At 41.5% G+C, this 13,737-nt stretch overlaps 1 protein-coding gene across 3 annotated transcripts in view; it reads right to left on the bottom strand.

Moving 5' to 3' along the window:
• The window catches only part of LOC139685109 (ciliogenesis and planar polarity effector 1-like), a 58,845-nt gene extending 45,959 nt beyond the window's left edge, over positions 1 to 12,886 (bottom strand). For all 3 annotated transcript variants that reach the window (XM_071581724.1, XM_071581725.1, XM_071581726.1), the window contains exons 1-12: positions 12,804 to 12,886; positions 12,101 to 12,253; positions 11,146 to 11,281; positions 10,845 to 10,964; positions 9,742 to 9,971; positions 9,295 to 9,401; positions 7,410 to 7,566; positions 6,523 to 6,626; positions 6,195 to 6,377; positions 4,524 to 4,773; positions 2,695 to 2,847; positions 756 to 1,510 (exon numbers count right to left, since the gene is read on the bottom strand). In XM_071581724.1, coding sequence (XP_071437825.1) covers positions 756 to 1,510; positions 2,695 to 2,847; positions 4,524 to 4,773; positions 6,195 to 6,377; positions 6,523 to 6,626; positions 7,410 to 7,566; positions 9,295 to 9,401; positions 9,742 to 9,971; positions 10,845 to 10,964; positions 11,146 to 11,281; positions 12,101 to 12,181 — 2,276 coding nt within the window. In that variant the 5' untranslated portion in view covers positions 12,182 to 12,253; positions 12,804 to 12,886. The remainder of the gene's footprint in view (positions 1 to 755; positions 1,511 to 2,694; positions 2,848 to 4,523; positions 4,774 to 6,194; positions 6,378 to 6,522; positions 6,627 to 7,409; positions 7,567 to 9,294; positions 9,402 to 9,741; positions 9,972 to 10,844; positions 10,965 to 11,145; positions 11,282 to 12,100; positions 12,254 to 12,803) is intronic.
• Positions 12,887 to 13,737: the final 851 nt, after the last annotated feature.

Below are 13,737 nucleotides of genomic sequence, written 5' to 3'. Positions count from 1 at the left end.
CTGCAGCCTCATCATTGACCAGTACAGAGGGACAATCACTGCCCTGGTCCTGCTGGCCACACAACTGCTGATACAGCCCAGGATGCCTTTGGCCTTCTTGTCCACCTGGGCACACTCTGGCTCATGGTCAGCCTCTGTTAACCAGCACCCCCAGGTCCTCTTCTGATGAGCTGCTGTTCAGCCACTCTGCCCCAAGAGCAGCCTGAGGCTGTCATGACCCAGGTGCTGGACGTGCAACCTGGCCTTGATGAGCCTCACACAACTGGCCTCAATTCATCAATCCAGCCTGCCCAGATCCCTCCCAGATCAACATTTCTCCAGCTGGTGTCATCTGCAAACTGACTGAGGGTGTCCTAGGTCCCCTTGTCCAGACCATTGACAGAGACACCAACCAGGGCTGCCCCGGCACTAAGCATGGGGAACTGCCCCAGTGATTGGCCCCAGCTGGATGTAATTCCATCCACCACAACTCTTCCAGGCCCTCTCATCCATACAGTGTTCTACCCAGCAAAGTGTGCACCTCTCCAAGCCATGAGCTGCCAGTTTCTCCAGGAAACACTTGGAAAACAGTGTCAAAGGCTTTAGTCAAGTCCAGGTGCACAGCATCCACCCTTGCCCACCCAGCAGATCACCCTGTCAGAGATGCAGATCATGTTGGTCAGGCAGGATCTGCCTTTCATAAACCCATGCTGGCTGGGCTAGAACCCCTAATTGTCCTGTGTATTTTTATTTCCCCATGCAAAGATTATTCATACCTTTTCTCTGGTTTTGCATCATGGTGTACGTGAGGGGGGTCTCTAAGCAGAGGTTTCAGTGAGCTGAATTGCTCAGTAGTATTGTCATCAAGAACTAAGAAAACAGGCACAATGAGAGAGTCAAGTTCCACAAGAACGTTAACATCAGGAGATGAAAAAAAATTTTCATACTGTAGTACACACACACTACTTAGAGTGTGAGAAACCATTTTTAAAAGACAGAAGCATGCCAAAAGGTTTTTTGAGAACAACTGATCTTGTTGCTGTATAAGCATTATTTTTAAAGTTTCTAAGGTCAGCTTTGCCACATGTCCAGTGACACTGGCTCTTGAATGCCCACACAAGACAGTCAAAAACTGACGAAAATATTGTAGGACACAATGAATCCACTGAGTTCTCTTCACAGACTTGTTTAAAGATGTATCCTGTTTTAGCGAAGAACATTTCACAAACTGAACAATGTTGAAAAAATGGATAATGCAGTTCACTGTGTAATTCAGCAACGCATCCTTCTCTTCCACGTTTTTTGAAATCCCTATCTGCCATGCAGTAAGGAGGTTTTTCTGAACGGAATATAGTTCCAACGATGATTTATCTTTCTCTTCAGTATCATCTGCATGCATAGTATCAAACATTGATGCAAATTCTAAGTGGCCTTGATCAGCTTCACAACCAAATGAAAGGATTCTTCGGTTATGGAAGCTGGAAGGGCTATTGTAAAACTGCTTTTCATCATCTGATTCCTCTTCATAATCCTAAATCAGACAAAAAAAATCAAGTTTACTTCAAGCTTATTGGGAAAGAGCACAGTCTGCAAGGAATCACCATTTAGCCCACCTCACAAATTAAATTCTTCGGCTAATTAACTTCCTTAAATGCTAGTAAGTTTAAATCACAGCAGTTTCATCTTGATCTCCAATTAAATGTGGTTATTTTGCAATAGTTGGGCAGACAGAACTTAAATTACCTAACAAAAACACAAAATCACACTGCCAAAACAGCCGTAGATTTTATAGTAGAAAGGGAAACCTTGTCCTTCACTAAGCACAGAACATGAGAGTTTTTGCCAAATACCTCTAAGATATGAAAGACATTCAACAAAAGCTCAAAAGCATCAGAACAAACCAAAACACAAAAGCATGAAATGGAGTTGGGAAAGGCTGAACCATAACTATGGTCACAGAACCACACTTCCAAAAGACACAGAAACTTTGGACTTGATGAAAGAATCCTCTGAAACTAAGGATAAATGTAAGTATCTTATTTACTAAGGATAACACCGTTCTTCTTAATACTCTACAGTCCCACTATATGTAACAGAGTAATGTTACATTTTATTTTAAAGTGAAGCTAAAGTTTTAGGTCTCCAGAGAGACCTTATGGCAACTTCCAGTCTGTGAAAGAGACTACAAGATGGAGAGGGACTTTTCACATGGGCATGTAAAACAAGAGGACAAGAGGGAATGGCTTTAAACTGAAAATGGGCAGGTTTAGATTAGATAGTAGGCAGAAATTCTTTACTCTCAGAGAGGTGACACACTGGCACAGGTTGTCCAGAGAAGCTGGGGATGCTCTATCCCTGCAAGTGTCCAAGGCCAGACTGGATGGGCTCTGAGCTACCTGCTCCCAACCCAAACCACTCTATGATTCTACTAAAATACAATAAACTGATGTATATGTAATTAGCACATATTCTTCGAAAAGTTAATGCACTGCTGAAAGAAATAAGATGTTTCAAAATAAAAATCAAGTATCAGTTAAAAAAATAAGTGTATTCCTCACACCAGTAAAGGAAATCAGAATTTAACCAATATTAAATTGCTTTAAATAAACCTAAAAAGAGCAAACATATCTATATTATTTGAAAAAAAAATTATTCTTTCCATACATTAAAATGAAATAATTTCACAATTTTAAGTGGAAAAATGTTGTTAAGTACCAGTAAATCCATAGTTTTCTCACTCATTTCTGTTGTGTCCTTCTCCAGGAACTTTGGAATGCTGGAAAAGATGGAACTTTGGTTTTGAACTTGTTTTAAAAGACTTGCTTTTAAAGACAACAATGACCGTAGATGCCGAGGTCTCCCTTTAGACTGAAAGAAATAACAGTAACGGAAAACACATTATCAGACTTTAGGAAGACAGACGCTTTATAAACAAGTCAAGGAAATTAGATTTGTTAAAAGCTTTAATTCAGCAGTCCCAGACAGAAAGGGAGAACAGGTCAGCAAGCACCTGCTTGCAGAAACAGTCATTTGACCACGCTCCAGGAGAGCGGAATTCTGTCAGCACCAGACAACTTTAGTTAGCTTCATATTGAAAAGATATGCTTTCTTGATCCCTGAAAAGGCCCTACAAGTTTGCTTGTATGTTGGGTTTTCTTGCATTCTTACTAGTAACACGTCTCTTTAAATCCTCAAATCCTTGCTCACTATTCTAGCTTATGCATGAATACCATAACTCATTTCTCCAAAAATCCCAAATAGAAAATGAATTGGAAGAGAAGTTGTATTCCACTCGTGAATACAAAGATTCTGAACTAAGTATTTGTTACACCCTACATGGCTGCCAACAGCTGTAGGACCTTCTTGTTCAGTGGTTTCATAGAATCATAGAATTGAATCATAGAATCAGCTGGGTTGGAAGAGACCTCTGAGATCATCAAGTACAAGCCTTGATCCAACACCACTGACTACTAGATCATGGCTCAACCCAAGACAGTGCCATATCCAGTCTCACCTTAAAAACCTCCAGGGATGGTGACTCCACCACCTCTCTGGGCAGGCCATTCCAGTGCCTGACCACTCTCTCTGTAAAGAATTTCTTTCTGATATCCAACCTAAACCTCCCCTGGCAGAGCTTAAGCCCCTGCCCTCTTGTCCTACTGTTGGTTGCCTGGGAGGAGACCAATCCCTACCTGGCTACAACCCCCTTTCAAGTAGTTGTAGAGTGATAAGGTCACCTCTGAGCCTCCTCTTCTCCAGACTAAACAACCCCAGCTCCCTCAGCCTCTCCCCATAGGACTTGTGCTTCAGTCCCTTCACCAGCCTTGCTGCTCTTCTTTGGACCTGCTCCAGACCCTCAGTATCTTTCCTGAACTGAGGGGCCCAGAACTGAACACAACACTCAAGGTGTGGCCTCACCAGTGCTGAGTACAGGGGAAGGGTCACTGCCCTTGTCCTGCTGGCCACACTGTTCCTGATACAGGCCAGGACGCCATTTCCCTTCTCCCAGACTTAGCTCAGTTTAAAAATGAGAGAAAAATAAGCACAAAATGCTTTCAACAAACTTTAATTGCCAGCCTTGATTGAGTGCCTAGTGGACACATGCACGTGGCATCCCTGGGACTGCTGCTGACTGCTCTAAAACAGCAGCAGCCCCAGAGACAGGATTCAGAGAAACCTTTCTCCATCACTCTGAAAGGATGAGCTGGTCAGAGTAGTGTAATGCCTGTCAATGCTATGCATCAACTCTGTAGATGCAGAAATCCCTATTTCTTTTGCAGGTCAAGAAAAAAGGACCACAGTGACAGTTCAGACTGTTCCCCTCACCACATTCTACTGAAATATCACCCAGACATCAAAGGAATAAAATCTCAGAAAAACTGTGTATTCATCGTTTTGCAGACCAACACCACTCTCAAAAGAACTTTAAGGAATTTATGCAAATATAACAGTAAACTAAACTGAGGTACTCAGTTTAGAATTTACACACTTTCATACAGATAAACCTTTTTACTGGAAGTCTACAAAATAATTCACAAACCCACCTTGAAGTTCAGCAAATTCCGGCGGATATTTTCAAGCTGTTGGGTTGAATCAAGCAAAAGGGATCTTACAAATCCTGATGGTGAAAAGTTATGAGGAAATCTAAGCACTGTTATCATGTATCCATCAGAGACAATGAGGTAGGGCAACCTTGAATGTGAAGCCACAGAGAATCTCTGCCTCATGAGATCACGTTCAGAATCTGAAGAACCAGGAGACCGCCCAGAGTCTTGACAAAATGAGTGCTGTGGCCTAAAACAGAGATACAGCAAAAATTATGAAGCGGCCATCACATGTAATAATCATGAACAGAAGAGAGAAGAAATAACTTAAGAACATCTAATACCATGCTCTCTATTATCCCAGTAACTCTCAGAATACTAAGGAAGTGTCTAAATTTTTGCAGGATAAGCACTATGGATACACTATTTATGCTTGCAAGATGACAGTATTTTGCTGCTGTAGCAATATGTAAAATTTAAATAAAATTAAAAACAGCTTTCAGTATCCATTTATTATTTCATTAATAAGAATTGTATTTTTCATAATTTGACTTCAAAGTTCTACATTCTTATCTGGCTCTCATTAGCCAAGACAAATGCTCGAAGATCAAACTGGAAGTCACTTCTAAGAAAGCCATGTATGGAAAACAAAAAAAATCCCTCAAGATCTGAATCTTAGGATTTCAGCATCAGTTCAGATAATCAGAAGAAAAATTAAACAAATACACAAGTCTTCACTTTCAGAAGAAGTCTTTACAAAGTCTCTTCTTAGAGAAATCCCTCCTTACTGAGTTCCAGAGGGCTGTGCTATGCATGTATTTTCATGTTAGCCTTATGACACATTATTGCCAAGTACAAAGTTATTCTTTGTCTTTATTTGAAAAAAAGTAGCCACATACATTCAATAAATAACCATAATACATGTATTTTAATACATTTTAGTATCTGGTTTTTCAACCAGGTATTGTAAGAAGGTATTATAATGCTTTGAACGTCTTCATGAGATGTTACATTCATACACTGTCTGGATTGAGTCACTCAACATTAACAGGATTTGAAAAAAAAACTTAGTATTTACATTCTGCTGTGTATGCTCTAGTCATTTAGACTGCACTACTTTTGGTAACTTCCAATTTATGCTGAAGAGGGCTATCAGAGATCTGTCTATTCTCTCACACACCCAGCAGCATGATTTCAAAATTTACATCTGAAGAATCCCAAAAGAAGATTTTCAAAAATAACTGGGTTTTGTCCATGCAAATATGTTACTTACAATATCCAATACGTAAACTTTATGTCAAGTTCTATAGGTAAAATTGAATAGTTAGCGGAGAAACAACACTGGATTAAAATAAATTTGCACTTTTAGTACTTCCATAAGATTAATTTCTTCTTACATCATAAAAGCATGCTATTTTTAATTATTAATACAATCAAACACTTCTAGAAGAGCAAATCATTGATGTATACTTACATGGTCACAATGCCAATTTTCATCACGACAAACCCATTACAAGAAATAAAAGAGAACTATGAATGAGAAACAGATATTGGGAAGACAAGAAAAAGAGTGAATTTGAAAGATTACTTTTATGTAAAATTATACTATACATGATAGAAAGTAAGATAAGACCATAAGACAAAAACATATAGACATTCAAATCCTTTTACCTGTATGTTATAAGTGGATGAAATGGAATAAACTGTGCTGGTCCAAATTCTACAGAGCAGCCAGATGCAATTAAGGTCAGCAATTCACCCATGCATGTCAATAAAATCAAAGATCCACGTTTTAACATGCAAGCCAAGAAAAGGCTATCAGGAGTCCAACTCATATCACCAACCCAGTAAGATCTAAATCGGACAGGTAAAAAAATATTTTTTTCTCTGTCAAATTTCTACATCAGAAGGTTAGAAAAGTTATAAAACAACCAACCAAACCACAACAGAAAACTAAAAATAATCCACAAGAGCAGCAGAAACAGCATCAATTACTGACCTGATTAACTTGGATGGGACCATGTTGCTCTTGCTACTACAACCCTTAAGGCTACCCGAAACAGTTACAAAATTCAACGTGTTTAAAAACAAAACCTGAGTGGCCTAGAAAGAAAAAAATAAATGCAAAGACATACATAAATGTTGGTATCAAAATGTCACTATGGTAAGGGAACAAAAAAGTCTATTGTTAACATTCATTTCACTTGATGTAACAGAAATATTATTACACATGAAAGTGACATTGCCCTTCAGTGTTTATGACTATTATAGTATTTATTAAATTTTATACTTAATTACAAATTTGAAAAACAATTAAGAACTATTATATATTCAATATATAATTTGATATTCTTGTTAACATAACTTTTGCTGAAACTCTCAATATAAGATCACTCTTCTTAAGTCTTATTAGCAATTAACAACTGGGGTTTTGAAGAATTGCATCATCCCAGCCTGGTACACCAAATAAGCTGGTCCATAATCCTTCCCACCATGAGCACTTAAAAGTACACATTAGGATTTGATCTGAGTTGTTAGAAGCAATAACATTATGAAGTGCAAACGTAACCTCCAATACATGGTAGGCTGAGGCTTGAATGAAAATCATCACAAATCTCTGCAGATACAATGCAGTAACTGAAATTAACTTCCTTATTATTGAAGACTAGAAATGACAGAGGAGCTTACACGGACTTCTAACTGAACACCACATTCAAAACACTACAATTTGTAGCAGAATATTTTAGCTATGGATATCACTGTGAATATAATCCCATGTATCTCTATGAATGCTGACAAATCATCCTAAAAGTGTGTTTTTAAATCCCTGTTACCACTTCATTCAAACTGAACTTTTAGCTTAAATGAGCACTATCATTCATATACCTTTGGGTCAGTTTGGTTGACAGCTACTGCAAGCAGAAGGCCATCTCTTGCAAACGCACACAGCAAAGCTCCTCGTGACTTTACAGACACACACTGAGGAACCAAATTAACAAGAGAACAAGTCTGCTGTACCCACTGGATCTGGTATGGCAAAGAACTGAATACCAACAAAAAGACAAGAAAACCAAGAGGTTGCTCCATTATGCTGAATAGCATTATTCATTACAGTAAAAAAACATGCACGACAAAACCATATAGAGCAGGAACAATAAACACCCTTTTTGTTTTGAAGTGTGTTACAAATGAAAAACTATTTTGCACTTGCACAAGTTTAAACATTATTTCTGATCACAGGGAATAATTTTTATAGGACAGGAACTTGGGCTGTAAGTATAGAACATGCAAATAAATATAGATGATGCATGACATAATTAAGGCAGTTGCATTTTAGCAAGGAACAGCTTCCTCCGACCTTGCAACACTATCCAACGCAGGAATACTCAGAACTAGAAAATAAACAGTAGGCTGCTGTGAGCACAGCAGCTGGGGATGCCCCATTACTGGAAGTGTTCAAGGCCGGGCTGGGTCAGGCTTCCACCAACCTGGCCTAGAAGGTGTCCCTGCCCATGGCTGTGGGGTTGGGATAAATGAGCTTTACAAGTCCCTTCCAACCCAAACTGTTCTGTGATCCTACAAAGATCCAAAAAGACACAAGATTCCATTTAGAAGCCTGCTACCTAACAGACAGATAAAAGAGCGCATTAACACAGAAAAAACAATAGTAAATAATGAAATTGAGCATGAGTTAGCATAATAGATATGAGTAACATGTCTGAGAAATGTGGTTTTGAATTCAGGCTGCAATTGCTATTGTGTCTGTGTAAAAAAAATTATATATATATACACATGTGTATATATATCCATATATATATATATGGATATGGAGATATATACATATATATATATATATGGATATATTATGCATTTCTACACAGAGCACATTATGCTCTATTTTGGTTTTTATATAACCAGAAAGGCATTACCATGCTACTGACAAACTGAGTGAAGATTAGCTCAAGAAGGACATCATTAGTAAGTCAGTATCAAAAGGGCATTATATAACAAATGTAGTTGTACCATGTGAAGTGCAGGGCAAAATTTTAGCAAGTTATTCAAATGATACCTGCAGAAGACACTTCTGTTTAAACTCATAGATTTGTGTATCTCTCTTAGGAATAGGAATAATCTGTGATTCAGATTATTGCTCAATTGCATTTTTAAGTGGTTGTATCCACATATTTCAGTACATGGTCCCAACCCAGACAGACAGACACATGCCTGCTCTTTCATAGTCAAGCTGAAGAGATGAAAAGGGGTATAGAAAACAAATAAAATAGACAAATCTGTGTAATAAAGAAGAGGAAGAGGTATTCAGGGCATTCATGGCTGAATGTACAGGAAATACAGAAAATGTAAGATACATAAGCACTATAAACAAGAAGAAGACATTCTATTAGCATGATGCAAAAAACTCTGGCAGTAAAACACATGTGTGCACAGATGTGTGTATGTATACACAGCCACCCACATGGAATGATAAATGCACTCAGTTTTATTTAGGTGTAAACTAATAATGAAATATGGAGCATGTAAATAAATGCTATTATTTTAAAAGGATCATGCAGTGATAGGACAGGGGAGAATGGCTTCAAACTGACAGAGGGCATGCTATGAACTTACACGAGTAGACACAAGTAAGTACCTGTAACCACAGGCTAAGTGGACATCCCCATAAATGTGTTCAGTTGCAGCTCTGAATCCCAGCTCTAAAGAATAATCGCAATGCTCCTGAAGTTATGGTAACTTCAGGTATCTTTGAACTTACCTAACATGTTTAAAGGTATTTTCATGCCACCGAAGAATCAAAAATGTGAGCACCAAACACTCTCCAGAGTAAAATACAAATGTGCAAAAACAGCAATCACCCAGTATCTGTGGAAAAAAAAAGAACAGAATCAAAACCCCAAAAGCTTGTTACACACAATTTTCTCTTTAATTATATATTTAAATCAATAGCTATCACAATTCAGATTAAATAACATAATGTTGTCATTCAGAAATATAAGGGCTGCCAAGAGTATTAATGGACCAGATAAACTATGATCTGATTCACTATGGCTGTTCTTACGTTGTCATTAAAGGTAACACGAGCTGAACGACAAAGTTTGCACGTGATACCAAAGAGGCACACATTGCTCTCAAAATTCACTGTAGCTTCTGCTTCTCTAATTTAATTAAGAAATAAAATTATTGCTTTAGCCTTACTTTGTACCTCATTTTGTATGAAAGCAGCATGCACTCCAATTTCTTTTTCTTCAGTAGAAGGCAACATGACGGATTCATCAGGTAAAATTTGCGTCCAACGGCCAGAAGAAGAGTGTTTGTAAGAGGATGTATTTCCATGTTCTGTGCTCTCCCACAAGAAGACACATGCTGTAGGAGTAGTTAATAGTGCCTTTCTGCCATCTCCAGATACATACAAGTACAACCTCATTAAACACTCTGGGGAAAAAAAAACAAACAAAAAACAACAAACAATACAACATGGCAGGATAGTTTCTGTTCCATTGTTAGATACAGAATTAAAATGAATAGAGAAAGGAAATTTCTTTTCTTGTCTATATCAAGAAATCCAAGCTGCCACCTTAAGTATCTTTCATTTCCAGCTTCACCAATGATGGCAGACCTTGGGCAGCAAGAATGTCAGATGGGATGTCAATTTTTATGCATCTTACGAATTATCTTTCCCACCAGACTCAACCATCAACCATGTTTCCTGAGACTGTCTTTCTTGAAATCCACCTTTCATGAAAAGTAGCAATAAATTTGTAACTACTCAACTATGTATTACTTTTAGATACTAAATGCACTACTGATCTTCCCTGAAATTACAGAATTGCTGGACAATACTTCATTTTACAAACTGATATCAGTGATATTATCCAATGCATGATGATTTGATACTTAAGTTTGCAAATATATGCCTTTATTTATTCTCTTCAGCTGGCATTTGTCATAAAGTCCCACTTAGAGAACAAGCTTCCAGTTGCCCATATACTGTTTATATCAGATGTACATCTGCTCTAGAGTACTGACAACCTAGTCAGGAATACCTACCTACAGTTACAAACTGACCATTAAAAAGTACACTTATAGTATTTGAAAATTAATTGCTACTTACAGGGGATTATTAAATGGAAATACCTGCACCATTCAAATAACTAAAAGGACATTTCCCAAAGTTTAGCTAGCATACAAATTACACAAATGCAAAGCAATGTGAGAATATAGTTTTACTCATGAAATAAGACTAAAGGAAATCCAAGTAACTTTCTCTGTACTCAATTTTTCACAGGCTTGATTGAAAAAACCTACCTTGTGCTGCTGCCACTACTTTCCTAGACTCTTCGATTGCTGGCACAATTTTCAAGCAGTCCTGATCTTTATTCCAAAGAAACAGCTCTCCTGTTGTAAGTATTCCTGCCAACCAAGCAGCTGTGTTGATTGGGGGAGAAAAGTTTTAAAGGATATTGTTGTGAAGTACTTACATTACTTCCATCTCAGCTACAGTTCTAAAACTGCCAGTAAATGGGCAGATCATTTAGATATTCTGCCCTTCTAGACTGTTACAAACAACATAACATGAACTTCCAACACATAAGATACTATACTTAACCGTTTCCTGATGTTGTTAAGACAACCACATTTTTCAACAATGACTGAAGCTGAGGGATTTTCTTCCTTGTCTTCCCTGATGCCAGGTTAATTTCATTTATATGTTTACCATCTAGAAGAAAAACAGTCTCTTTTTCCTGTTAAAAGAATTGAAAAGCATTTAAGTTTTTAAAAAGTATTTTCTACACAAGCCTACAAAATAATGCACAGATAAAAAAGTTAAGGAAAAAACAGTAATAAAAATAGTATGCTGAGAACTGCAATTACAACTCTAACTTCAATCTTTGCCATATCTGCTTCACAGCACAACATATTTAGCATCAACCTGTGGTGACAATCAGTTTGGTTCACAGGTTTCGAACTACCAAACTAATTTTACAGTTATTATCACAGTAACTCAGGAACTCAGCTTGCTAAAAAATGACAAAAATTGGACACTAGCTATCTTGTCTTGTAGTGTTTAATTTATTGAGATATTTGTCAGTGATTCCAACAGAAAAAAAGTGTTGCCCTTAAATTACTACCTACTTAAATTCCAATAAAAGACAAGAAAAAAATTACTCATTTTATCAAAAAAGTCTAAGAAGGCCTGTCTTTCAACAAATGCAGGATGCGCTTTTGGGGAGGTGTTCATGTTTCCCACCATGTACTGTAAAAAGAGGATATGAAAAACTAGAACCATCAAAACAACAATCTCGTATAAGGGACAGCTTTTGTGAAGGAAAACAAAAAGGCTCTGCGTTGTTTCTCTGAGAAATCCTGAATCTCCAGCCTCATGTCAAGAAGATAAAAATCCAAGCCATTTATTTTAGTAACTCTTGAGATGCGTTTACATCACTTCCTGAGGCTTTTTTTTACCCACATCCTCCTCAACTAAGTGTAATTGCAAACTATTATATAACTAAAAGCCTTACTCTTCACAGAAGTTTATTCAAATAGAAGTCCATTACACTTACCTGTCCAACCCACGCGATGCGAGGCCACGGTTTTCTTTGCTTGATGGACGTAGAGATGAGCACATCCAACTTAATCTCCATTCTCGTTGAACCCTACGTAACCATCATACAGCACAGCAAACAGCGGTTCTTTCACACAGCCCTAGAGAATCTCTAGAAATTAAGAAACAAACAGAAGAAAGGCCGAGAGGTCTGTCAGGAGCGGTGGGCGGAGGGGGACAATGCAGAGGTGAGCTCTGCCCGGGGTCGCTCCCGCTGGGCACGGACGGCGCTGGTTCATGCTCACCCCTATATGGACCTATTGCCAAACCGGACCGCCCGGGAGCGCCCGGGACATGGGCGTGAGGCCGGCAGGAGCCACGGGATTGCCCCGCTAGGGGCTGGGAGAGGGGAGCAGCCGCGAGGCCAAGCACAGTGCCAGGCACCCTGAACACACACAGCGAGGCAGAGCGCGCTGCGGGGCCGGAGCACGAACCGCTGGGAGCGGCCTGGACCGCGAGGGCGGCCCGGGGGCCCCACCGCGTCCGTGCGGGGCCGGCGCTGGGCGGGCTGCTCGGCGGCACACGGACCGGCTGCGCAAACAACCCGGGGCCCGCTCGCCGCAATCCGGGTCTCCGTGATGCGGGACCCCGACCCGGTCTCGCCAGCCCCAGCTGAGCCCCAGCCGAGCCCCAGTGCCGGCCCCAACGCCAGTCCCACCAACCTCCCGCGCTGCCGCAGCCGCCGGGGCCGGACCAGGGCTGGGCCAGAGCAGGGCGCAGCCGCAGCCCCGTCCCGGCACCGCCCCAACATCTCCCCGGCACCGCCCCGGCACCGCCCCCACATCGCCCAGCACCGCCCCGGCATCGCCCAGCACCGCCCTAGCACCGCCCCCAGTACCGCCCCAACACCTCCCCAGCACCGCCCCGGCATCGCCCCGGCATCGCCCCGGCACCGCCCCGGCACCGCCCAGCACCGCCCCCAGCACCGCCCCAACACCTCCCCAGCACCGCCCCGGCATCGCCCCGGCATCGCCCCGGCACCGCCCCGGCACCGCCCAGCACCGCCCCAACGTCTCCCCAGCACCGCCCAGCACCGCCCCAACGTCTCCCCAGCACCGCCCCAGCACCGCCCCAGCATCGTCCCAGCACCGCCCCAGCATCGTCCCAGCACCGCCCCAGCACCGCCCCACTCACCCATTTCCCCAGCACCGTCCCAGCATCTCCCAAGTACCGTCCCAGCATCTCCCCAGTACCGCCCCAGCATCTCTCCAACATCGCCCCAGCACCGCCCTGCCCGGCCCCCGGAGCGAGGGAAGGTCCCCGCGCGAGGGTCGGAAGGGTCGAAGGGTCCCACTGCACAAGGATGGATCTTCCTCTGCCTTCCCGAGCCGGGCTCAGCGTGAGGCTGTTCGCTACCTCCGCTTCTTAGCCCGCCGGCTTGGCAACCCGAGGGGGAGTCTCGCCCGCAACGCTGAAAGCCAGCCGTATCCCGGACAGCCAGCCGCATCCCGGACAGCCAGTCGCATCCCGCTCAGCCAGCTGCATCCCGGACAGCCAGCCACAGCCCTGAAAGCCACTAGCATCCCGGACAGCCAGCCGCATCCCGGACAGCCAGCCACAGCCCTGAAAGCCATTAGCATCCCGGACAGCCATTAG

This window comes from Pithys albifrons, chromosome Z (assembly GCF_047495875.1).
Source record: "Pithys albifrons albifrons isolate INPA30051 chromosome Z, PitAlb_v1, whole genome shotgun sequence".
NCBI classification, from domain to species: domain Eukaryota; kingdom Metazoa; phylum Chordata; class Aves; order Passeriformes; family Thamnophilidae; genus Pithys; species Pithys albifrons.
The sequence above is the reverse complement of the archived record's forward strand: the minus strand, read 5'-3'. Positions and strand labels throughout refer to the sequence as shown.